This window comes from Gobius niger (genome assembly GCF_951799975.1).
Source record: "Gobius niger genome assembly, chromosome: 8".
Lineage (NCBI taxonomy): Eukaryota > Metazoa > Chordata > Actinopteri > Gobiiformes > Gobiidae > Gobius > Gobius niger.
This window is the reverse complement of record NC_136859.1, coordinates 2,133,386-2,157,008: the sequence shown is the minus strand read 5'-3', so window position 1 is coordinate 2,157,008 and position 23,623 is coordinate 2,133,386. Positions and strand designations below refer to the sequence as shown.

The 23,623-nt window shown below is 42.5% G+C and overlaps 1 protein-coding gene across 1 annotated transcript; it reads left to right on the top strand.

Moving 5' to 3' along the window:
• Window positions 1-10,078: 10,078 nt before the first annotated feature.
• LOC306966783 (uncharacterized protein) lies at window positions 10,079-16,190 on the top strand (the record flags this gene model as incomplete). Its single annotated transcript, XM_079561600.1, has 5 exons — window positions 10,079-10,100; window positions 10,144-10,281; window positions 12,138-12,446; window positions 12,522-12,610; window positions 16,095-16,190. 5 exons carry the CDS (start codon window positions 10,079-10,081, stop codon window positions 16,188-16,190), a joined length of 654 nt encoding a protein of 217 aa, XP_079417726.1.
• Window positions 16,191-23,623: the final 7,433 nt, after the last annotated feature.

Below are 23,623 nucleotides of genomic sequence, written 5' to 3'. Positions count from 1 at the left end.
AATGTGACAAAAAATTACAAAATAGTGAGAAAAAATTGACGAAAAAAAGGACAAAAAATTGATAAAAAATTGACAAAAAAATTACAAAAAAAATTACAAAAAATGACAAAAAAAAGACAAATAAAGTTACAAAAATGAGTTGAATACCCAACAAAAAAATGATGGAGAAAAAAAATCTGATGTGAGGAAAAAGATCCTCTCGGTTCAGGCGGGAGTTAAGAGGTTAATTTATAGGTCAAGGGTTTGGCTTTTTGTTCTCCTGCCGCCTTGTTTTACTGATGTCTGAAAATGGAAATGCAAACGAAAGATTTTAAATGAAACAAACGTGATAAAATAAATATCACGTACACTTTTTGGATCATTTCTGTCGTCTCTCGATGCCTATGAGCCTTTTTAGTCAGTTATTGGGTCTTGTTTTTGTTCATGAGTCTGATGGCGGAGGGAAAAAACTAATCAGGCGGTGGGATTGAGTATTATTTATGTGTCTGTGTGGACTGGACCTCCTGCCAGGGTGAGGAGGGTCAGCTGTGATCCGACCCACTCGCCCCCGGGTCCTGGAGGGGAACAGGTGCTCGAGAGATGGAGCTCACAGCCTGTCCCTGATGGAGGCGGTGAGGATGGACTCCACGATGGCCGAGTCCATCCTGAAGTCTTGTGGTTCTCAAACGGCGGTGCGAGGCCCATTGGTAGGTCCTCGGGGTGAGTAATGAGCTCTGACGGTTGATCTCTCTGCTCTGGTGGAGAAGACACCGCTGCTCTCTTCAAATGTAGGACAGTTCAGTCAACGATAACGAGTCAATTAGCGTCTCCTCCCCCTCAGGCACCGAGGGGGAGGGGCTCAGGGGGGAGGGAGGCCGTGAAGAGAGCAGGCGTGTAAAGAAATGTTTATGTACACATGTTAAATCGTTTCATTGCCAGTGAAATCCAGTGCATTTAAGTTAGAAGCATTTCAAGCACACTACTACTCTGCCCTGAGTTTTCTCCCTTTAAATTAAAGTTTAATTAAAGTTTCCCTTTACAATGTTTATCTTGTGCTGGTTTGTTTCTGTAGTGAGTGGGAGATTTCCAGGAAGTAACATCGTCGCCCTCTCATTAGGTGTGTGTAAGATGAAGTGCGATTCCAGACGAGACCAGGCGGTGGCGTCAGAGGGCGGAGAAAGGCGCCTCTAATCAAGGCAGACACATCTCAGCCCCGAGAACAGAAACAGAGAGGAGCCTCAGATCACGCAGCGTCTCGCGTTAGTTAGAAAGGGTTTGGGAGTAAAACTATTTTTAAAGTTTGTGACACATTTCTGCTTCTCCCACACACCAGACAGACCCATCACTACAGCTACAATAACAGACTCTCCTCTTACAGTTTAGGATTAGAATAATAAACTTATGCTTATTTAAATGTAGGCCATATGTTGAACACACTGGCACTTTCTGTCAAATATGAAGCATTTCTGCAGATTTAAGTAGATCTTTGTGATGAGAAAAAAGGAGGCAGGGGCTGAGGAGCGTCAGGGCAACACGTCTCCGATCTAAACACAACTCACATCCAATCATCTGTCAGTCCTCTGTCAGCGTACGTGTTTACAGCACTTCATTTCCCACAATCCCTTTGGCCTTTGTAATTCAGGCAGCCGAGCAGGCGGAGAAAACTATCATAACTATCATAGCCACTTTAGCATAGGGACCTCTGATGCTAACTATCATAGCCACTTTAGCATAGGGACCTCTGGTGCTAACTATCATAGCCACTTTAGCATAGGGACCTCTGGTGCTAACTATCATAGCCACTTTAGCATAGGGACCTCTGGTGCTAACTATCATAGCCACTTTAGCATAGGGGCCTCTGGTGCTAACTATCATAGCCACTTTAGCATAGGGACCTCTGATGCTAACTATCATAGCCACTTTAGCATAGGGACCTCTGGTGCTAACTATCATAGCCACTTTAGCATAGGGGCCTCTGGTGCTAACTATCATAGCCACTTTAGCATAGGGACCTCTGGTGCTAACTATCATAGCCACTTTAGCATAGGGACCTCTGGTGCTAACTATCATAGCCACTTTAGCATAGGGACCTCTGGTGCTAACTATCATAGCCACGTTAGCATAGGGACCTCTGATGCTAACTATCAAAGCCACTTTAGCATAGGGACCTCTGGTGCTAACTATCATAGCCACTTTAGCACAGGGACCTCTGATGCTAACTATCATAGCCACTTTAGCATAGGGACCTCTGGTGCTAACTATCATAGCCACTTTAGCATAGGGACCTCTGGTGCTAACTATCATAGCCACTTTAGCATAGGGACCTCTGATGCTAACTATCATAGCCACTTTAGCATAGGGACCTCTGATGCTAACTATCATAGCCACTTTAGCATAGGGACCTCTGGTGCTAACTATCATAGCCACTTTAGCATAGGGACCTCTGATGCTAACTATCATAGCCACTTTAGCATAGGGACCTCTGGTGCTAACTATCATAGCCACTTTAGCATAGAGACCTCTGGTGCTAACTATCATAGCCACTTTAGCATAGGGACCTCTGGTGCTAACTATCATAGCCACTTTAGCACAGGGACCTCTGGTGCTAACTATCATAGCCACTTTAGCATAGGGACCTCTGATGCTAACTATCATAGCCACTTTAGCATAGAGACCTCTGATGCTAACTATCATAGCCACTTTAGCATAGAGACCTCTGATGCTAACTATCATAGCCACTTTAGCATAGGGACCTCTGATGCTAACTATCATAGCCACTTTAGCATAGAGACCTCTGGTGCTAACTATCATAGCCACTTTAGCATAGGGACCTCTGATGCTAACTATCATAGCCACTTTAGCATAGGGACCTCTGGTGCTAACTATCATAGCCACTTTAGCATAGGGACCTCTGATGCTAACTATCATAGCCACTTTAGCATAGGGACCTCTGATGCTATCTATCATAGCCACTTTAGCATAGGGACCTCTGATGCTAACTATCATAGCCACTTTAGCATAGAGACCTCTGGTGCTAACTATCATAGCCACTTTAGCATAGGGACCTCTGATGCTAACTATCATAGCCACTTTAGCATAGGGACCTCTGGTGCTAACTATCATAGCCACTTTAGCATAGGGACCTCTGATGCTAACTATCATAGCCACTTTAGCATAGGGACCTCTGATGCTAACTATCATAGCCACTTTAGCATAGGGACCTCTGATGCTAACTATCATAGCCACTTTAGCATAGGGACCTCTGATGCTAACTATCATAGCCACTTTAGCATAGAGACCTCTGGTGCTAACTATCATAGCCACTTTAGCATAGGGACCTCTGATGCTAACTATCATAGCCACTTTAGCATAGAGACCTCTGGTGCTAACTATCATAGCCACTTTAGCATAGAGACCTCTGGTGCTAACTATCATAGCCACTTTAGCATAGAGACCTCTGGTGCTAACTATCATAGCCACTTTAGCATAGGGACCTCTGGTGCTAACTATCATAGCCACTTTAGCATAGGGACCTCTGATGCTAACTATCATAGCCACTTTAGCATAGAGACCTCTGGTGCTAACTATCATAGCCACTTTAGCATAGAGACCTCTGGTGCTAACTATCATAGCCACTTTAGCATAGGGACCTCTGATGCTAACTATCATAGCCACTTTAGCATAGGGACCTCTGGTGCTAACTATCATAGCCACTTTAGCATAGGGACCTCTGATGCTAACTATCATAGCCACTTTAGCATAGGGACCTCTGATGCTAACTATCATAGCCACTTTAGCATAGGGACCTCTGATGCTAACTATCATAGCCACTTTAGCATAGGGACCTCTGATGCTAACTATCATAGCCACTTTAGCATAGGGACCTCTGGTGCTAACTATCATAGCCACTTTAGCATAGGGACCTCTGATGCTAACTATCATAGCCACTTTAGCATAGGGACCTCTGATGCTAACTATTATAGCCACTTTAGCATAGGGACCTCTGATGCTAACTAACCGGTGATTAGGAGCTATGTGTCGTCCCATAAGCCACTGCACCAAACCCCCCCACCCCCCTCGCCCCCACCCTCAGTGATTTATGCAGAACCACTGTTGATTGACAGGAGAACATTTAATAATAAAAAAAGATAAGATTCTGCACAAGCCAAACTTTATAAAAGTGATAAATCCATGTTGTCGTCCCCACAGCTCAGTCACATGTCAGTGTTAAAGAGGAAACTCAGGAAACGGATTAAATGCTTTTGTTTTCATGTAGTAGAAACTTAAGCCACATGGATCATTTGCTGCTGTAGCTTTAAGAAACAGCTGTGGAAATAAAATAAGACTAAAGGGAAATGTTTGGATCATTTGGATTTATTTTTTCTTTGTTTGGACACTATGTTGTTGTTGGACACTGTACACTAGGGGGCGACATGCACTTTTGTTTGGCCTGCTCTCCACCAATAACTTTAAAGAAGAAGAAAAACAGCTGTTGGTGATGTCACTTCCCTTTCCCCTGTTTAAGGACGGACGGATTGTTCAAAATTCTGCTGAAGCTCTAGTTCTCTAACTGCACAGATCTAACAGTCGACCCATGAAAGGTTCAGGAGTTAGTTGCTGGTGTTAGAGCTTAGAGGAGATGATGTGATGGTTTCAGACGCAGCCTCGGTCTCACGAGAATCCAGGCACCGTCGCACAGGTGGCGTCAGAGCGAGGCGGGGCCATCTTGGACACGCCTATCAGCCCGATTCCCACGCTTATTCATTCACAAACACTGATATGTTTTGAACATTTGTGACGCTGTAATAAGACGGCAGAAAGATGGGGAAGTATAGACCACAGACACACGCATCTGTTTATTTTTTACTCTTGGTGAAATGAAGCAAGAGGAGCCGTGGGAGGAGCTTCTACTTCCTGGTTTTCACTGGAAAAGCAGGAAGTGAAACTAGTCGATGCTTTTCATAACAAAGTGTAGACGGTGATAAAGAAGATGTGTCTGAGATCATCACCCGAGACCTGCAGAACAGCAGCAGCAACAAGAGCAGGGAGGACTTCAGACCTGCTTCAGACCTGCTTCAGACCTGATTCAGACCTGCTTCAGACCTGGTTCAGACCTGCTTCAGACCTGGTTCAGACCTGCTTCAGACCTGGTTCAGACCTGGTTCAGACCTGCTTCAGACCTGGTTCAGACCTGGGCAGACCTGCTTCAGACCTGGTTCAGACCTGGTTCAGACCTGCTTCAGACCTGGTTCAGACCTGCTTCAGACCTGGTTCAGACCTGGTTCAGACCTGCTTCAGACCTGGTTCAGACCTGGGCAGACCTGCTTCAGACCTGGTTCAGACCTGGTTCAGACCTGCTTCAGACCTGGTTCAGACCTGGGCAGACCTGGTTCAGACCTGGTTGAGACATGGCCCACAGAGAGCTGGTCCTGGGGCTGTTCCTCTGGGGTGAGTACGAGGAAATAAACATTTCACTTTTCCTTCTCTTTCGTGTTTTGGAAAATCGGTTTCTGAATGTGATCACAGTCGTAGACGAGCTAAAACCTTCACCTTGTTCTTCTGGAGTTCAGAATCGATATGAAACACTCATGGTGCAGCTGAAGAGGGAAACCTTCTAAATGTGGAGACACTTCTGCTGTAGATCCTGCTTGTCCACAGGACCTCCTCCTGCTCTCAGGACCTCCTCCTCTCAGGACCTCCTGCTCTCAGGACCTCCTCCTCTCAGGACCTCCTGCTCTCAGGACCTCCTCCTGCTCTCAGGACCTCCTCCTGCTCTCAGGACCTCCTGCTCTCAGGACCTCCTGCTCTCAGGACCTCCTGCTCTCAGGACCTTCTCCTCTCAGGACCTCCTCCTGCTCTCAGGACCTTCTCCTCTCAGGACCTCCTGCTCTCAGGACCTTCTCCTCTCAGGACCTCCTGCTCTCAGGACCTCCTGCTCTCAGGACCTCCTGCTCTCAGGACCTCCTGCTCTCAGGACCTCCTCCTGCTCTCAGGACCTTCTCCTCTCAGGACCTCCTGCTCTCAGGACCTCCTGCTCTCAGGACCTCCTGCTCTCAGGACCTCCTCCTGCTCTCAGGACCTTCTCCTCTCAGGACCTCCTGCTCTCAGGACCTCCTGCTCTCAGGACCTCCTGCTCTCTCTTTATCTGAGCATTATCTTTATGTCATTATGAAATGTTTATTATGTAACTTGTAACTTGTGTAAACTTGTTTCCTGCATCTTGTTCTGGACACATGAGTTTTATCCTGGATTAATAAAGGACAAAAAAAAACTCTACTAAAACATGTACAATAGGTTCCACTCAGACTCCTCATTTGTTGTAAACCAAATAGTTCATCACCAAAAAGTGCAAACATTTAACATTTTTGAAAATTCCTGCAATTTTGATGAAAGTAACAACAAACAAACAAACAAACAAACAAACAAACAAACAAACAAACAAACAAACAAACAAACAAACAAACAAACAAACAAACACATTATAAAGTAAATGTATCATAAGTTTACATGTAAATGAGGCGCCTGCGTGAGGAGTGAAGGCAGCGCTGATGTCACAAGTCAAAGGGACTTTCCTCCAGTTGCTCCACAGCCGCTGCAGAGGAGTTTTCAGAATGAGGCAAATATTTATATTTAGAAACTGGCCTTTGTGGTTCCAGTAAATCTCCCTCAGGTCTAACACTTACACATACAGGTCAACACTGAGACGCTGGGCGATCGAGAGCTTCGTGTTAATCTGTGTCATGTGACTCTTCTGTTGCAGGAATCCTGACAGTGAACGGGGACTCAGGTACAAACTCCAGGAGTCGAACCCATGACTTAACCTGAGTAAACGGGACAATGCTGGAGGTTCAGGACTGGTGATGTAACGTTCTGTAACTGAAGGGCTGCAGACTGACGTGTCCTCGGTGACGGGAAAGTTTCACTGAGAGGAAAGTTTCCCCACGCAGGTCCATGATCTCAATCAGGAGAGTTCTTATAGATACAGACGCATCTCATCATAGAAGGGGGCGTGGCTTCGCCGAGGGGGAAAACAGAATCTTTTGGGAAACACAATTTTCCCTCTTTTTAGCCATTTTCTGGTGGAATATGAACTTATTAATCACATACATAAAGTCAAGTCTAAATCAGGTCCATACGGATATTTTCCCACAGCAGATTGTTCAGTAGAAGTGAAAAAACGGCAGTTTGTAGCTAGCGCGAGCTAACCGTTAGCATTAGCCCGATGCTAGCATGTAGCATCATGTTAGCATTCTCTGTTATTCATGTATTTATGGGCTGTTGAGCCACTTTGCTCCTCCCCATGTCTTTGTATCTTTATTTAGTAGAAACTATATTCATATTTCAGCATTTGTTACAGTAGTTTTTGAATAATTAGAGAAAGTTTACATTTTTTCAAAATTGTTTGTCAATTTTTTGGATCAAATTTTTATCAATTTTTTGTCATTTTTTGTCAATTTTTTATCACATTTTTGTCACATTTTTGTCACATTTTTGTCATTTTTTCGTCATTTTTTAATCAAATTTTTATCAATTTTTATCACATTTTTGTAATTTTTTCGTCAATTTTTGTCAATTTTTTTGATCAAATTTTGATCAATGTTTTGTCATTTTTTGTCACATTTTTGTCATTTTTTCGTCATTTTTTTTGCACATTTTGATCAATTTTTGTCACATTTTTGTCATTTTTTCGTAATTTTTTAATCAAATTTTTATAAATTTTTATCAATTTTTTGTCAATTTTTGTCAATTTTTTGGATCAAATTTTTATCAATTTTTTGTCATTTTTTGTCAATTTTTTGTCCCATTTTTGTCAATTTTTGTCACATTTTTGTCATTTTTTGTCAAATTTTTATCACATTTTTGTCACATTTTTGTCACATTTTTGTCATTTTTTGTCACATTTTGTCATTTTTTGTCACATTTTTTTGTAATTTTTTCGGCATTTTTTTTAATCAAATTTTTGTCAATTTTTATCAAATTTTTGTCATTTTTTGTCAAATTTTTATCACATTTTTGTCACATTTTTGTCACATTTTTGTCATTTTTTTTGCCATTTTTTTGTCAACTTCTTGTGACATTTTTGCCACTTTAACATCAAAGTTTTCTCACTTTTTTGTCACATTTCCATCATTGTTTTCGTCTCAGTTTTGTTGCTATTTTCTCACCTTTTTTCCAGAAGCTTTTGGACTGGGGTAAAGCCAAACTGGAGAAAATGTGCTCGGTTCAGGTGGGAGTTAAGGGGTTAAGACGAGTATCAGACCAAGTTAGCGTTTCTAAGATGGCGGACGTTGGTCCAATGGTTACCGCGGTGACCAAGCAAAATACCATTTAATACAGTACGAGGTTGTGTTCGTGAAATAGGTACTCAGATGTGCGTACTAGTACTGCGCGAGGGGCAATTTGTGTGGAAGGGATTTCCAGATGAACTTTTTTTGTGTTTTGTTGCCACCATGAGCACCTCAGTTATGTGTACGTGTGCTAAGGCAGGAAAATGGAGTCACACAGTACAGTAGGTCAAGTTTCAAGTAGTATAATGGTACAGTAGAACGGTAATGACAAAAGATACATACGTGAATAAATAAGTGATTAAAGACATGATTGAAAGGTAGTTAAAAACAGGTAACAAGGTTTTTGCTCAGTCATTGTGAATATTGTAAATTTGTTCAACTCCAGACTTTGAGTATTGTTTTGTAAGAAGTCCTGCCAGTGCGTGATATGAGAGAAACAAAGGCAGCTCCGTAGTAATAACATTTGTACATGTTTTGCAGCTTGTGCCACCGGAAATAAATATGTTGCACCAAGAAGGAGTTGGCCCACCTATCAAAAGTGTAACACATGCATGTAAACAAGCCACACCAGGTTGTAGCCTCCATGTGTGCATTCTAGAACACACTCTCATTCATCCTGGCCTATTGTACATGTTTTTAGTGGTAGGGGAAACCGGAGGAAACCTACGCAGACACAGGAGAACATGTAAACTCCACAGAAAGGCCCCAGTGGGAATCGAACCCGGGACCTTCTAGCCGTGCCGGGCTGTGCAGACTCGTCCGTGTAATCGTCTTGAAATTCAGAACTTATTGGGACGTGACACAGAATCATCAAACACAGTAAATGACTCTGAGTGAGACAGAAAAAGAGTCAAAGGAACTGTCAGAGACTTCATCAAACATGAAGGTGTTTCTCACACCGTCAGTGTCTCTGAGCACCTCGTACTTCTGGGCACTTCAGGTCAGTCACAAAACGGGTTCCTGACGGGCTTTATGCTTCAGTCTTACGTCCCTGTTGGAATCAAATCGTTTGGTTGTGTGTCCGGTCTCAATATTTTCTATGAAACTACATCCCTCTGACCAGCGATGAACAGTTTGAGATTTTTCAGGGTTTTTCAGATCTTTTCCTTCCTTTGTTGTGTGAGGAGAAACAGCTGCATAATAATTCTTCTCCTGGTTCAGCGTGTGGACCTGCTTTGGTCAAACATCTCCTCATTACAAACATGACCTGAGACACTTCAGCCTTTCAGTTCCACACTGAGTCTGAAAAGACACTAAGAGTCCACAACAACATGTGGAAACAAACCTCAGAGGCTTCATAATGGTGCACACACTGTAGCTCAGACTGTGATGTTTCCACAGACTCGGTGCGGCTGGTCTGGGGGCGGAGCCTGTGTTCGGGATATCTGCAGATCTGGGACCAGTCCTTGAACCAGTCCTGGACTGGAGTCTGTGACGGGGCCTTGGACCGTCCCGGGGCAGAGGTGCTGTGCAGGGAGCTGGGCTGTGGGGCTCCTCTCCTCCAGGGGGCGCTCTCTCCTCTGGGGCAGATGTTCCACTGTGAGGGCAACGAGTCGAAGCTGATGGACTGTAATCGGACCAGGACCGAGACCCGTCCAGAGACCTGCTCAGCTCTCAACCTCACCTGCGCAGGTAAAGGGAAAGGGGCGGGGCCAGGGGTCAGGTAAAGGGGCGGGGCCAGGTAAAGGGGCGGGGTTCACCTGTCTCTTGTGTCCAGAGCCGCTGAGGCTGGTGGGAGGGACCAGTCGCTGTGAGGGGACGGTGGAGGTGAAGCACAGTGGAGACTGGAGACCAATGGAGCCCTACCCCTCATGGGACCTGGAGGCTTCGTCCGTCGTGTGTCGGAGCCTGGACTGCGGCTCGGCTGTTTCTACAGTGAAAGCAGAGCAGAAACCACAGACTGACAGAAGTCCTGCGTGGCTCGTCGATTCAGACTGTGTGAAGAAGAGGTCCTCTGTGAAACACTGTGTCTCCGCTGGGCTCTCAGGATCCGGTGTGGTGGTGGTGTGCACAGGTGACCTTTCAATTCTTCATCTGTGTTAATTCTACATTACAATTATTAACACAAGGCAGAGCTCAAAGACACAGAACTTTTTCTAGAAACAAAACAGACCCATTATCTCACATATTGGTTAAAAAACAGTCATTGTCGGGGAGTGGACCAACATTACTGACCACGATCAACACCTGATCCACTCTGTGAAGGAAATGTGCTGCAGCGTGAGGAACATGACAGTTCGTCCTCCATAAAGCACTGCTGTTAAATTAGATTTGAGCACAAGTGTCACCACCTGCATAGCATTTCTGCTTGATGCACTTCCGCCCGTGCCTTTTGGACAGCTGCAGGGTCATCAGCCGGGAGCTTCATAGATGTTTCACTCCTTTAATCCCGGAACATCTCTGGGTGGTGGAGCTGGGTGGCTGTTTGGATTCATCATTGAGTGCTCACCACAGCCCCGAAAGCCTGGGACCTCTGCCTTTTGGCAACTGGTGTCGATGTATTTGTTGGACAGGAGGTAGCTGGACATGCGTCTTGCCAATACAGAGAAAAAAATCTCCCCCTCTGCATTAAGTAGAGCAATACCTCTGAATTGGTTGATCTTCTGTGAGTCTTTCTCCTTGGGAATGAAAATGGTGATTGCCCTGCACCGTGCTGGTGGGATGGGCTTCGTTTTCCAGGCAACACACATCATCTTCCAAAGCAGCCTGAGGACGTGCGGGCAGTTCTTGTGAACTTTGTAAGGAACGCCGTTTGGGCCGGGTGCTGATGCAGTTCTTGCTCGAGTTACCACCTGGGGCACTTCGGACCATTTTGGTGGTGTGGTGTCAAACGGTGAAGATGGCTCTGGAGGGTCAGGGAGATAGCCTGATGGACCTAGAGGAATTTTACGAAGGTTATCGCCGATCGCTGATTTTATGTGGTTTTCTAACTCCCGCTCTGTTGTGTGTAGGGTCCCATTCCTTTTCTCCTCCAATAGGCTGCGGGCATACTTGAATGGGTCCCGGAGAAAACTTGATTCTTTTTTCCTTCCGGCTTCTGCGTTTCCTGATCCTCTCAGCTCTCCTGAGGTGAGTCAGCCGTCCCCTAATCTGATGCCACACACATTCCAGGCCCTCCTTCTCTTGGTCTTCTGCTTTCCTCCAAGCCTTCCGAAGGAGGCGACGTTCCTTAACTAGTTTCAGAATCTCTTTCTCCCGTCTTCCACCCTGCTTCGGGGAGATTTTCCTCTGCTACAGTTCTCCGAATCTTTCTTTACCTTGAGTGTAGATGATGTCTCCAAAGATGTTCCGTTTGGAAGTTGTGTTACCTCTCAGGGAGTTCTTGAGGATGGTATGTAGACTCAAGTCTTTCCACTCAGCCTTCTCACTTGCTTTTGGCCACTTGACCTTGTTCCTGGCGCTCGGCAACTCAGTTGATTTCGTTGGGTTAATGCCTGCTGGTTCGGTTGGCAGATGCAGTTGTGGGATTAAAAGCTGCTGCGAAATCTCTGGCAGGGGCTGATTAGGCTCGACTCTGTTTGGTGCAATGTTGGGCTCAGTAGCACTGTGGTGCTCATCCTGGCTACCGTTCCTCCTTGTCTGACCTGCTGTTGCAGCGCAATCTTCCATCCGAGTGATGTTATTTGAGCATTTCGCTTTCCTCTGGTGGATTCACAAGCCCTGGTATGTTGTAACTTTAGACCACCCACAGCTGCATTCTCTTAGGATCCTTTCCTGATTCGTGTTTTCCGTTCCGGTCGTTTCCGTGTTGTCCGTCCTGTTTGGTCCATCTTCCATCCCGCCTCTCGGAGGACCGTTGGGCTGTTTTCTCTGTTAAGAGGTTAAAGACTCAGACGTCGATGTTCCATAATGTGTCTTTAACGTGTGCAGGGCTGCTGAAGGTCCCGGAGGTGTCAGTGTCTGAGGGCGTGTGGGCGCCGCGGGCACAGGGCGCGGTCCGGGTCCTGACGGGCGGATATTTCCGGGTCACCTGCTCCGTGGAGCCTCAGTACCCGGGGGGCTCCTTCCAGCTGCTCTCCCCCACCCTCAACCACACCCTGCCAGCCGTCAATCACTCCGCCCACTTCCTGTTTACTGACGGCGGCTCCGCCCACAGCGGGAGCTACACCTGCGTTTACCACCTGCAGATGTTCAACCACAGCTTCTCCTCCAACAGCTCCCTCCACATCTCTGCGGGAGGTAAGGGAAAAGCTTCTGTTGGGACGATCAGCTTCAGTCAGAGCTGGTGAGTGACGTGTGTTTGATCTGTTCCAGTGACCGGCTCCTCCCTCCTCCTCCGAGCGCTGGTCCTCCTCCTGCTGCAGCCGCTCAACCTCATCCCCTACTTCTACTACCGCCGCCAGGTACCACCGTCACCCCGTCATGTTCAACCTCCAGTTTCTAACTCTAACTCTTAAGAAACCCTCCCTCGATCCAGACACTCTGTCAAATTACCGACCCATCTCTAACCTCCCATTTCTCTCCAAAGTCATTGAAAAAGTAATTGTCAACCACCTTCACTCACACAGTCTGTACGAAACATTTCAGTCCGGTTTCCGCTCCGCTCATAGTACAGAGACAGTCCTGGTCAGGGTCACAAATGATCTGCTTGTGGCTCTTGTCCAGGGCTCTCCATCCCTCCTCCTGCTCTTGGACCTCTCATGGACCGCCTTGGATACCGTGGACCACACCATCCTCCTTCACCGTCTGCAGCACTACATCGGCATCTCACACACAGCACTCCAGTGGTTTCGGTCCTACCTGACTGATAGAGTTGAGTATGTGGCCCTGGGGGGAGCCAGGTCGAGGCCCCACACCGTCACCTGTCGAGTGCCCCAAGGCTCAGTCCTCGGCCCCACCTTCTGCTCCATCTGTATTCTCCCCCTGGGCCACATCATCAGCAGGCATGGAGTTGCCTTCCACTGCTATGCTGATGATGCTCAGCTCTATGTCAGGTTGGACCCCACATCCCCCACATCATCACTCCCCACATTAACTGCTTACCTGGAGGAGACAAGGGCATGGATGACTGACAACTTCCTTCAGTTAAACAGCTCCAAAACAGAAGGTCTCCTCATTGGGACCCCACACCAACTCCGATCCCCCCCCTGACCGTTTACTCATTTGCAGGCCATGACATTCCCCTCACACCCTCTGTTACAAACCTGGGGGTTCGACTTGACCCCAACCTATCATTTAACACCAGTGTTAATTTCGTCGACTAAAATATTTAGTCTTAATTTTAGTCAAAGTGATATTTCTGACGAGTAAAATTGGACTAAAACTACATTAAACGTTTCTCATGAGACTAAAACTCGGACTAAAATGTCCAGATATTTTAGTCGACTAAAATAAGACTAAATAAAAATGAAAAGGAGAGACTAAAATCATCCAAACATCTACTGACCGTCTGAAAGAGCCTCAGATCATTTAAATTCACTGTCAAATGAACAGGTCTGTGCTTCATTCATGTGGAAGAAGCTCCATGAAGTCGAGGACCACGATTAAACATGATTATGATGAATATTAAATAAAGACTAAATAAGTCTTGTCCCGAACGTCTCGGGGTCTTGTTCTCAGTGAGGGGCGGATGGAGTGTGAGATGGACAGGGCGGTGTCAGCACTTGCATCTAGTCCCTTTAAAGTGCTTTTGTACTTTTACTGAAGTACCCTCGTTGCAGCAGCACTTGCACTGTAGTATTTTTTTTTCCTAAGTATCAGTGCTTCGACTTCAAGTACTTTTGACATCTGCTGGTTTCCAGGAAGAGCCTGACCATTTAAACTCTGTGTAGTCCCGTCTTCGTCCTGTGGGGGTCAGCAGAGCCTTCTAAGAGCTTTATTTATAAAGCGCCTTTCACAGACTCGGTCACAAAGCGCTTTACATGTGACACTCCACACTCTGTGGTGGTGAGCTCTATATACGGTTTGTAGCTTCAGTTTCCCCTGGGGAGACGGACAGAAATGACTGCAAACCAGTGTTAATTTCGTCGACTAAAATATTTAGTCTTAATTTTAGTCAAAGTGATATTTTTGACGACTAAAATTGGACTAAAACTAAATAAAAAATTTCTCATGAGACTAAAACTCGGACTAAAATGTCCAGATATTTTAGTCGACTAAAATAAGACTAAATAAAAATGAAAAGGAGAGACTAAAATCATCCAAACTTCTACTGACCGTCTGAAAAAGCCTCATATCATTTAAATTCACTGTCAAATGAACAGGTCTGTGCTTCATTCATGTGGAAGCAGCTCCATGAAGTCGAGGACCACGATTAAACATGATTATGATGAATATTAAATAAAGACTAAATAAGTCTTAACTCCGCCCCTCCCTCTCCCTTTCCAATGCAGAGGCTGGTTCATGCCTTTGTCTCCTCCAGGCCCGACTACTGCAATGCACTCCTCATCGGGATCCCTGACCGGGTCCTGATGAGGGTGCGTAAATCTGAACACATCACACCCATCCTTCATAAACTCCACTGGCTTCCTGTTAGGTTCAGGATTGAGTACAAGATCTGCCTCCTGACCTGTCAGTGTGTCTACGGCAGCGCACCGGTGTACCTTAAAGCAGTGGTTCTCAACCTGGGGGTCGGGACCCCCAAGGGGGTCGCGAGATGAATTTGGGGGGTCGCCAGATCATGTAGATAAAATATGCATACTTTTTTTTAGCGTATATTATAATATTTTATTGTTGCATGTGTTTGCTATGTTACCAGAGTGCCATTATATGTTCGTAATTTGATGAATTTTATTATAGCCATTTGTTTTTTTCTTAGTTTTTTACAAATTATGTAGGATAATGTTCCGATTTCTCACGGCGTGACCCGGGCGGGGGGGTCACGAACCCCTTTAACTGTTATAATGGGGGTCGCGGCTCCAAAAGGTTGAGAACCACTGCCTTAAAGGAATAGGCCACCGTTTTTACACACTGAGATATGTTCTTACCTTAGCTTTGATGAGCTCTTTAGGACCTGTCTGGTCTTCCCCCGTGCCTTCAGTCACGTAAACACAGCGCAGACGGCGTTAGCATTTAGCCTCTCCCTCTCTCCTCTATAGCTCCAAAACTGGTCAAGATAGAAGTTACCAAGCTCTTCCACGTTTTCCCTATTTAAATATGGTTACGTGAAGTGTTCCACTACAAAGTATAATTACACACAATTAAACAATGTGGATTTTCTAAGCGGATAAAAGGGGGAACTATTTTGTAAGTCGTAATAATACCAGGAGTAGTTTGGCATCCGCACAGTAAAGTGAAGATTACTGCGCGGATTTCGAACTACTCCTGGAAGAGCTTGGTAGCTTCTATCTTGACCTGTTTTGGAGCTATAGAGGAGAGAGGGAGAGGCTAAATGCTAACGCCGTCTGCGCTGTGTTTACGTGACTGAAGGCACGGGTGAAGACCAGACAGGTCCTAAAGAACTCGTCAAAGCTCAGGTAAGAACATATCTCAGTATGTAAACACGGTGGCCTAGTCCTTTAAAGAACTCATCAACAACCACAAACCAACCCGACAGCTCCTCTGACAGCTCCACCTCCTGGTCCCCAAGACAAAGCTCCGCATGATGGGAGACAGGGCCTTCCAGACTGTGGAACGCCCTTCCCAACCATCTGAGGGCACCACAGTCTATCGAGGTTTTTAAAAGTCAACTGAAGACCCACTTATTTTCTGAGGCTTTCTCTTAGTATGTTTAGTTTGTGTTTTTACTACTAATATGCTACGTGTTTTTATTGTTATGTTCTGTAGCACTTTGAGACGTGTTTTTCATGTGTAAAGTGCAATACAAATAAAATGGATTATTATTATTATTATTATTAACTCTGGTTCATGTGTGTGGTGTCGTTCCAGGCCACCAGGGGGCGTGGTGAGAGTGCACGGAGAGCCAGGAGATACAGAGCCTCCCCTGAAGAAGAGCACACGGACGTCGCCTTCGACCAGATGTAAATCGCCTCAACCCCTTAACTCCCACCTGAACCGAGCCCATTTTCTCCAGTTTGGCTTTACCCCAATCCAAAAGCTTCTGGAAAAAAGGTGAGAAAATGGCGACAGAACTGAGACGAAAACAATGATGTGACAAAAAAGTGAGAACACTTTGACAAAAAAGTGACAAAAAAGTGAGAAAACTTTGACGAAAAATTGACGAAAAATTGACAAAAAATGATGAAAAAATGATGAAAAAATGATGAAAACGTGGCAAAAAATGGACAAAAAATGGACAAAAATTTGACAACAAATTATGAAAAAGTGGCAAAAATTGACAAAAGATGTGACAAAAAATTGGCAAAAAAGTGAGAAAACTTTGACAAAAAACGGACAGAAAAGGACTAAAAAATTGACAAAAAATGAGGAAAAAATGATGAAAAAGAGGCGAAAATGTCACAAAAATGTCACAAAAAATTGACAAACAGTGACAAAATAATGACAAAAAATGATGAAAAAGTGGCAAAAAATTGACAAAAAATTGACAATTTTTTGACAAAAAACTGACCAAAAAAGGACAGAAAAATTGACAAAAAATGATGAAAAAGAGTCACAAAAATGTCACAAAAAATTTACAAAAAAGGACAAAAAAATTTACGAACAATTACAAAATAATGACAAAAAATGATGAAAAAGTGGCAAAAATTTTACAAAAAATGGACACAAAATTGTCAACAAAAGGACAAATGTGACAAAAAGTGACAAAAAAAAATACTATTTGACAAAAAATTTAAAAGTAACAAAAATGAGTTGAAACCCCCCCAAAAAATGATGGAAAAAAAATCTGATGACGTGAGGAAAAAGATCCATTTAGATGAGTTTTGTAGATCTTAGCTTTCAAATGAGTTGTTACACTGGCCTTTTTGTAAAACATTTTTTTGAGTTTTTGTCATTTTTTTGTTGAATTTTTGTAAAACATTTTTTTGAGTTTTTGTCACATTTTTGTTGAATTTTTGTCACTTTTTGGTTGAATTTTTGTCATTTTTTTGTTCAGTTTTTGTCACATTTTTGTCGCGTTTACATCCTTGTTTTCTTCTAATTTTTTGTGGCTGTTTTGGTGCTTTTGTCCCAAGAATCTTTGATTAGGGTAAAGCCAAACTGGAGAAAATGGGATCCGTTCAGGTGGGAGTTAAGAGGTTAAATGTCAGAATAATAAAAAAGACTAAAGTTTCCCTTTGCAATGTTTATCTGATGCAGGTTTGTTTCTATAGTGAGTGAGAGATGTGTTTATGATGTCCATAATGATTGTAATAATACTAAAGCCACAGAGATCATCAGCCCTCGCCGACCTCCCTGCCCAGAGCAAGGGGGCGCTGTCGAGCTTTTGTCTTAGCCCTAGATTCGGTTGTTGGAGCCGAGGGCCCCACGATGAAGCTGCAGGTTCATCTGACCCGGGTCGACAAACCCCGACATGGAGCTTTTGGATCAAAGTGTGTCGTCATATTTAACCTCTTAACTCCCGCCTGAACCGAGAGCATTTTCTCCAGTTCAGCTTTACCCAAATCCTGTAGGCAACACCTCATTTGAAAGCTAAGACCTACAAAACTAAATTGATCTTTTTCCTCACATCATCAGATTTTTTTTCATCCCTTTTTTTGTTGGGCAGCCATCTCATTTTTGTCAAATTTTCGTGACTTTTTTCTCCCTTTTTTGTCAATTTTTTAGAATTTTTTTGTCCGTTTTTTTGTCACTTTTTTGTCACTTTTTCGTCAATTTTTTCTCAATTTTTCGTCAAATTTTTCTCACTTTTTGTCAATTTTTCGTGACTTTTTTCTTCCTTTTTTGTCAATTTTTTAGAATTTTTTTGTCAATTTTTTCGTCAGTTTTTTGTCACTTTTTCGTCCATTTTTTCTCAATTTTTCGTCAAATTTTTCTCACTTTTTGTCATTTTTTGTCCATTTTTTTCTCACTTTTTTCACATTTCCATCCTTGTTTTTCGTCTCAGTTTTGTTGCTATTTTCACACCTTTTTTCCAGAAGCTTTTGGATTGGGGTAAAGCTGGATCAGTGCTCGGTTCAGGTGGGAGTTAAGGGGTTAATGAGGGAAACTCACTCACTACGCTCACCCTGAGGCTGTGCAATGCCCTGCCCAAACACCTGAGGGCGCCACAGACATTTACTTCGAAAGGCCTTTGCTCTGTCCTTAAAATGTTGTATGTTGATTTTATGGTTTGTATTGTTTTCGAATTATGTAGCACTTTGGGAAATAAAATGTATTACTTTGATTATTATTCATCTCAAACATACGGCGCCCTGGAAGGGACATCAGACAAAAAAAATGTGGGGGGTGAAAAAAAAGATATATACGTGTATATATATAATTCTTACACCACAAATTATGTCGGGGAATGAGAAAATTATCTTGGGTAAAAACACTTTTTGAAAAAAGGAAGTATGTTTCGGGAAACACAGTTGTTCAGTCTTTTTCTTGCAGACAATGAACTTTAATTTAATCTATCACAGGCTTAAGTGTACGGAGCCCTGGAAGTCACATTGGGGGCGACAGTGGCACAGATGGTACAGCGGGTCGTCTCATGATCGGACGGTCAGGGGTTCGAATCCCACCTCCAGAAGGTGCACACTGTCGTTGTGTCCTTGGGCAAGACACTTCACCCACAGTGCCCCCAGTGTCTGCGTACATTGGTGTATGAATGAGAGTGAATGGGTGAGTGGATCCTTGCTGTAAAGCGCTTTGAGTGCCTAATGTAGGTGGAAAAAGCGCTTTATAAGTTGAGACCATTTACCATCAGGCAAAGAAATTTGAGGGGTGAATTTTTATATATATATATATATATATATATATATATATAATATATAAAATATATCGGGGGAACGTGATCAATGATGAGAAAATTATCACGTTCCCCCGAGATGATTTGTGTTGTAAAATATTTCTTCAAAAAATAATTCTTTTTTTTTTCACCCCTCAATTTTTTTTTGTCTAATGTCACTTCCAGGGCTCCGTATAAGTGCAATACAAATGTCATCAGTGTTTTATGAAGCGACAGTCCGGATCATTATTAACCTCTTAACTCCCGCCTGAACCGAGAGCATTTTCTCCAGTTCAGCTTTACCCAAAACCTGTAGGCCAGTGCAACACCTCATTTGAAAGCTAAGATCTACAAAACTCATCTAAATGGATCTTTTTCCTCACGTCATGAGATTTTTTTCCATCATTTTTGGGGGGGTTTTCAACTCATTTTTTGTAACTTTTTTGTTAATTTTTTGTCAATTTTTTGTCCGTTTTTTGTCCTTTATTTGTCAGTTTTTTGTCTAAGTTTTCTCACTTTTTTGTACATTTTTCATCATTTTTTGTCAATTATCTGTCCATTTTTTGTCACATTTTTGCCACTTTTTCATCATTTTTTCATCATTTTTTGTAAATTTTTCGTCAATTTTTTCACATCTTCATCATTGTTTTCGTCTCAGTTTTGTTGCTATTTTCACACCTTTTTTCCAGAAGCTTTTGGACTGGGGTAAAGCCAAACTGGAGAAAATGGGCTCGGTTCAGGTGGGAGTTAAGGGGTTGAACATTTATTGATAAAAGTTTTAATAGAATAATCACAATCAGAATCATGTTTTTCTGGAGCTTTTGTTTATGGACCTGATATATTATTATTAATTATTATTATTATTATTATTATTATTATTATTATTATTATTATTATTATTATTATTATTATTATATATTTATCCGCTGTTGCTGAGGTTTGTTATTCAGAGGCACTGAGGGAAATCTAGAGGAAAGATGGAGCTACAAGTATGAACAAGCTACATGCTAACATCATGCTAATGTAGCCGTCTGAGCATCTGTCATTTCTGTTTCCTCTGTGGTTTTATTTTGAAAAATGTATATATTTTACCCAACCCAGACTTTTATTTTGATAAATGTCATAGTAATAAAAAATGTGAGTGAGGAATGTCCAGGAAGTAACAACATCATTTTTTAATCCAAGCTTGATTTCCAGAATAAATGTTGAACCTCTTTATCCGAGCGTATTTTCTGCAGTTCGGCTTTACCCAAATCTTAAAGCTTCTCGACTGGAGAGTTTGCAGCCTATGTGCCAGAGCAACGCCTCATTTGAAAGCTAAGACCTACAAAACCGATAGTGACTTTTTTGTTGCGTTGTCGCCGCGTTAATGTCACATTTTAAGTTTTTCGTGTCTTTTTCGTTGCATTTCGTAGATTTTTTTTGCTGCTTTTTGTCGTTTCTTGTTGCTTTTTGAAAACCTTTTTATCGCTGCTTCGTTTCACACATTTTTGTGTTTTTTTTCATTACTTTTTGCTCTTGTTTATTGTGTTATTGTTGCTTTTCTGGCTTGTTTTTGTCGCTCTTTAGTTAGACTTTTTTTTGTTGCTTGTTCATCACTTTTTTGTTGTGTTTTTATCTCATTTTCGTTGCTATTTTGACACTTTTTCATGAAGCTTTTAGATTTGGGCAAAGCCAAACTGCAGAAAATGTGCTCAGTTCAGGTGGGGGTTAAGCAGAGCCGGTGCCGGACCTTCTGGGGCCCCTGAGCAAAAATCCACTCGGGGGGGCCCCACAGCTGCGTCCCAAGTCTGATCGATGAAGAGCGACCCCATGTCCAAAACAGTTACTGTGCAGCAGGGAACATAATGACCCTGCCCTGCTGTGTCAGGACCACTAACCACTAAGCCACTGTCAGACTCTGGTCACATGGTCACATTCTCTCACCTCTGGTCCGTGACCCACAGTTTGGGAACGGCCTGTGATGAGGACACTGTGCACCTTTAACCCCTTAACTCCCGCCTGAACCGAGCACATTTTCTCCAGTTTGGCTTTACCCCAATCCAAAAGCTTCTGGAAAAAAGCTGCGAAAATAGCGACAAAACTGAGACGAAAACAAGGATGGAAATGTGACAAAAAAGGGATGAAAAATTTATGAAAAAGTGGCAAAAATGACACAAGAAATTGACAAAGAATTACCAAAAAGTGACAAAAATGTGACAAAAAATGAAAAAAAAAAGGACAGAAAATGTGATGAAAATTGACGAAAAAATGACAAAAATTTGATAAAAATTTGACAAAAAAATTACAAAACCTTAACCAAAAATGACAAAAAAGGACAAAAAAAAGGACAAAAAATGTGATGAAAAAATAACAAAAAATGTGATAAAAATTGGACAAAAAAATTATAAAAAATCATCAAAAAATGACCACAAAAAATGACAAAAAATGTGACAAAAAAATGACAAAAAAAATGACAAAAAAGTTACAAAAATGAGTTGAATACCCAACAAAAAAATGATGGAAAAAAAATCTGATGACGTGAGGAAAAAGATCCTCTCGGTTCAGGCGGGAGTTAAGAGGTTATTAAACTCACACGTCTCTGTTTGGAGCCTGTGATGTTTTCGTTACATCCTGGAGTCTGTGAAGCGAAGCCTGCACTGATCGTGTCTGATAGATCCATCCCCTCGTTTTATATCAGACATTTCATCAAAGTTCAGCCTCATTTTCCACCACGTCACTATCACACATTTCACCCACGCGATGGCCCGACAACATGAATATATTTAGGGGAAATTTTATGTGAAAGACGCACTAAGTGACAATCGTGAAGTGAATAAAATCAGAAAAGTGGGGTTTGCAAAAGTATCTGCACCCCTTTCCTTTGAGTGAAACACTTGCCTTCAGAAGCTTCCTGATATAAATGACAAATGTGACAAAATAATTATTACAAAAATGTGGTAAAAAAATGACAAAAAAATGACAAAAATGTGACAAAAGTTGATAAAAAATTTACAAAAAAATGACAAAAAAATGATAAAAATGTGACAAAATGTGCAAAAAAAATTACAAAAAAATTACAAAAAAATTACAAAAAAATTATGAAAAAATGACAAAAATGTGAAAAAATGACAAAAAATTGCTAAAATTTTTCTTTAGAAAAAAATCACAAAAATGTGACAAAAAAATTGACAAAAAAATTGACAAAAAAATTGACAAAAAAATTACAAAAAAATTAACAAAAAAATTACGAAAAAATGACAAAAATGTGAAAAAATGACAAAAAATTGCTAAAATTTTTCTTTGGAAAAAATCACAAAAATGTGACAAAATGTGACCAAAAAAAGTGACAAAAAAAATTACGAAAAAATTACGAAAAAATTACAAAAATGTGAAAAAAATTACAAACAAATTACAAAAAATGACCAAAATGTGATAATAAAAGACAAAAAAAAATCACAAAAATGTGATAAAAAATTGCCGAAAAAAATGACAAAAATGTAACAAAAAAGCTGCAAAAATGAGTTGAATACCCAACAAAAAAATGATGGAAAAACAATCTGATGACGTGAGGAAAAAGATCCTCTCGGTTCAGGCGGGAGTTAAGAGGTTAAATCCACCATCCAGGAATGGAAAGAGTCTGACATCACTGCAAACCTACCAAGACCCGGCCGTCCTCCTAAACTCACTGACTGAACCAGGACAGACCTGACCACAGCTGTTACAGAGAAGCCTCTGGTGACCCTGGATGAACTGCAGAGAGCTGCAGCTCAGGTGGGGGAAACTGTCCACAGAACAACTGTTAGTCGGAACTGCACAAATCTGGCCTTTATGGCAGAGGCATTTTTATAAGAAAACAATTGAACAAAGCCACATGGGGGATGTACAAACATGTGGCAGAAGCAAAACACCAGCCCCCCTGTCAGACAGAGTGGGGGCGAGAGCATCATGCTCAGGGGGGGCTTTTCTTCAGCAGGGACAGGGAACATGGTTATAGTTGATGGGGAGATGGATGGAGCCAAACACGGGGCAATCTGGGATGAAAACATGTCAGTGTCTGCAAAAGACTTGAATCTGGGCGGAGTCTCACCTCATGTTCTACTGTTTTATCTGTTTCACCTGAAGCTAGTTCCAGCTCTTGTTTGTTTCTATGGAAACAGCTGCAGTGGAGGGATGTAGATACAGACGGCATAGAAGGGGGCGTGGCCTCGCCCAGGGGGAAAACAGAATCTTTTGGGAAACACATTTTTTCCCTCTTTTTAGCCATTTTCTGACGAAAGACAAACTTTTTTATCACATACAAATAAAGTCAAGTGTAAATCGGGCCCATATGGATGTTTATATTGTATGTTTATGGATGTTCACAGCTGATTGTTCAGTAGAAGCAAAAAAACGGCTGTCGTAGCTAGTGCTAGCTAGCGCTAGCATTATCACGCTGCTAACACGAAGCACCATGCTAGCATTCTCTGTTATTTAAAGGGGGGGTATTATGCAAAATGGACTTTTTCAAGCTTTACCTCATGTTATTCTGTCATTCCCTCATTAAAAACATGCCTGAAGTGTTGCCTTGGCACATTCACGTATTTCTGAGTAATCTGTAAAAACTCTGATGGCGGCCATTTTAGGGATAGGTTTGCCTGAGTCCTCC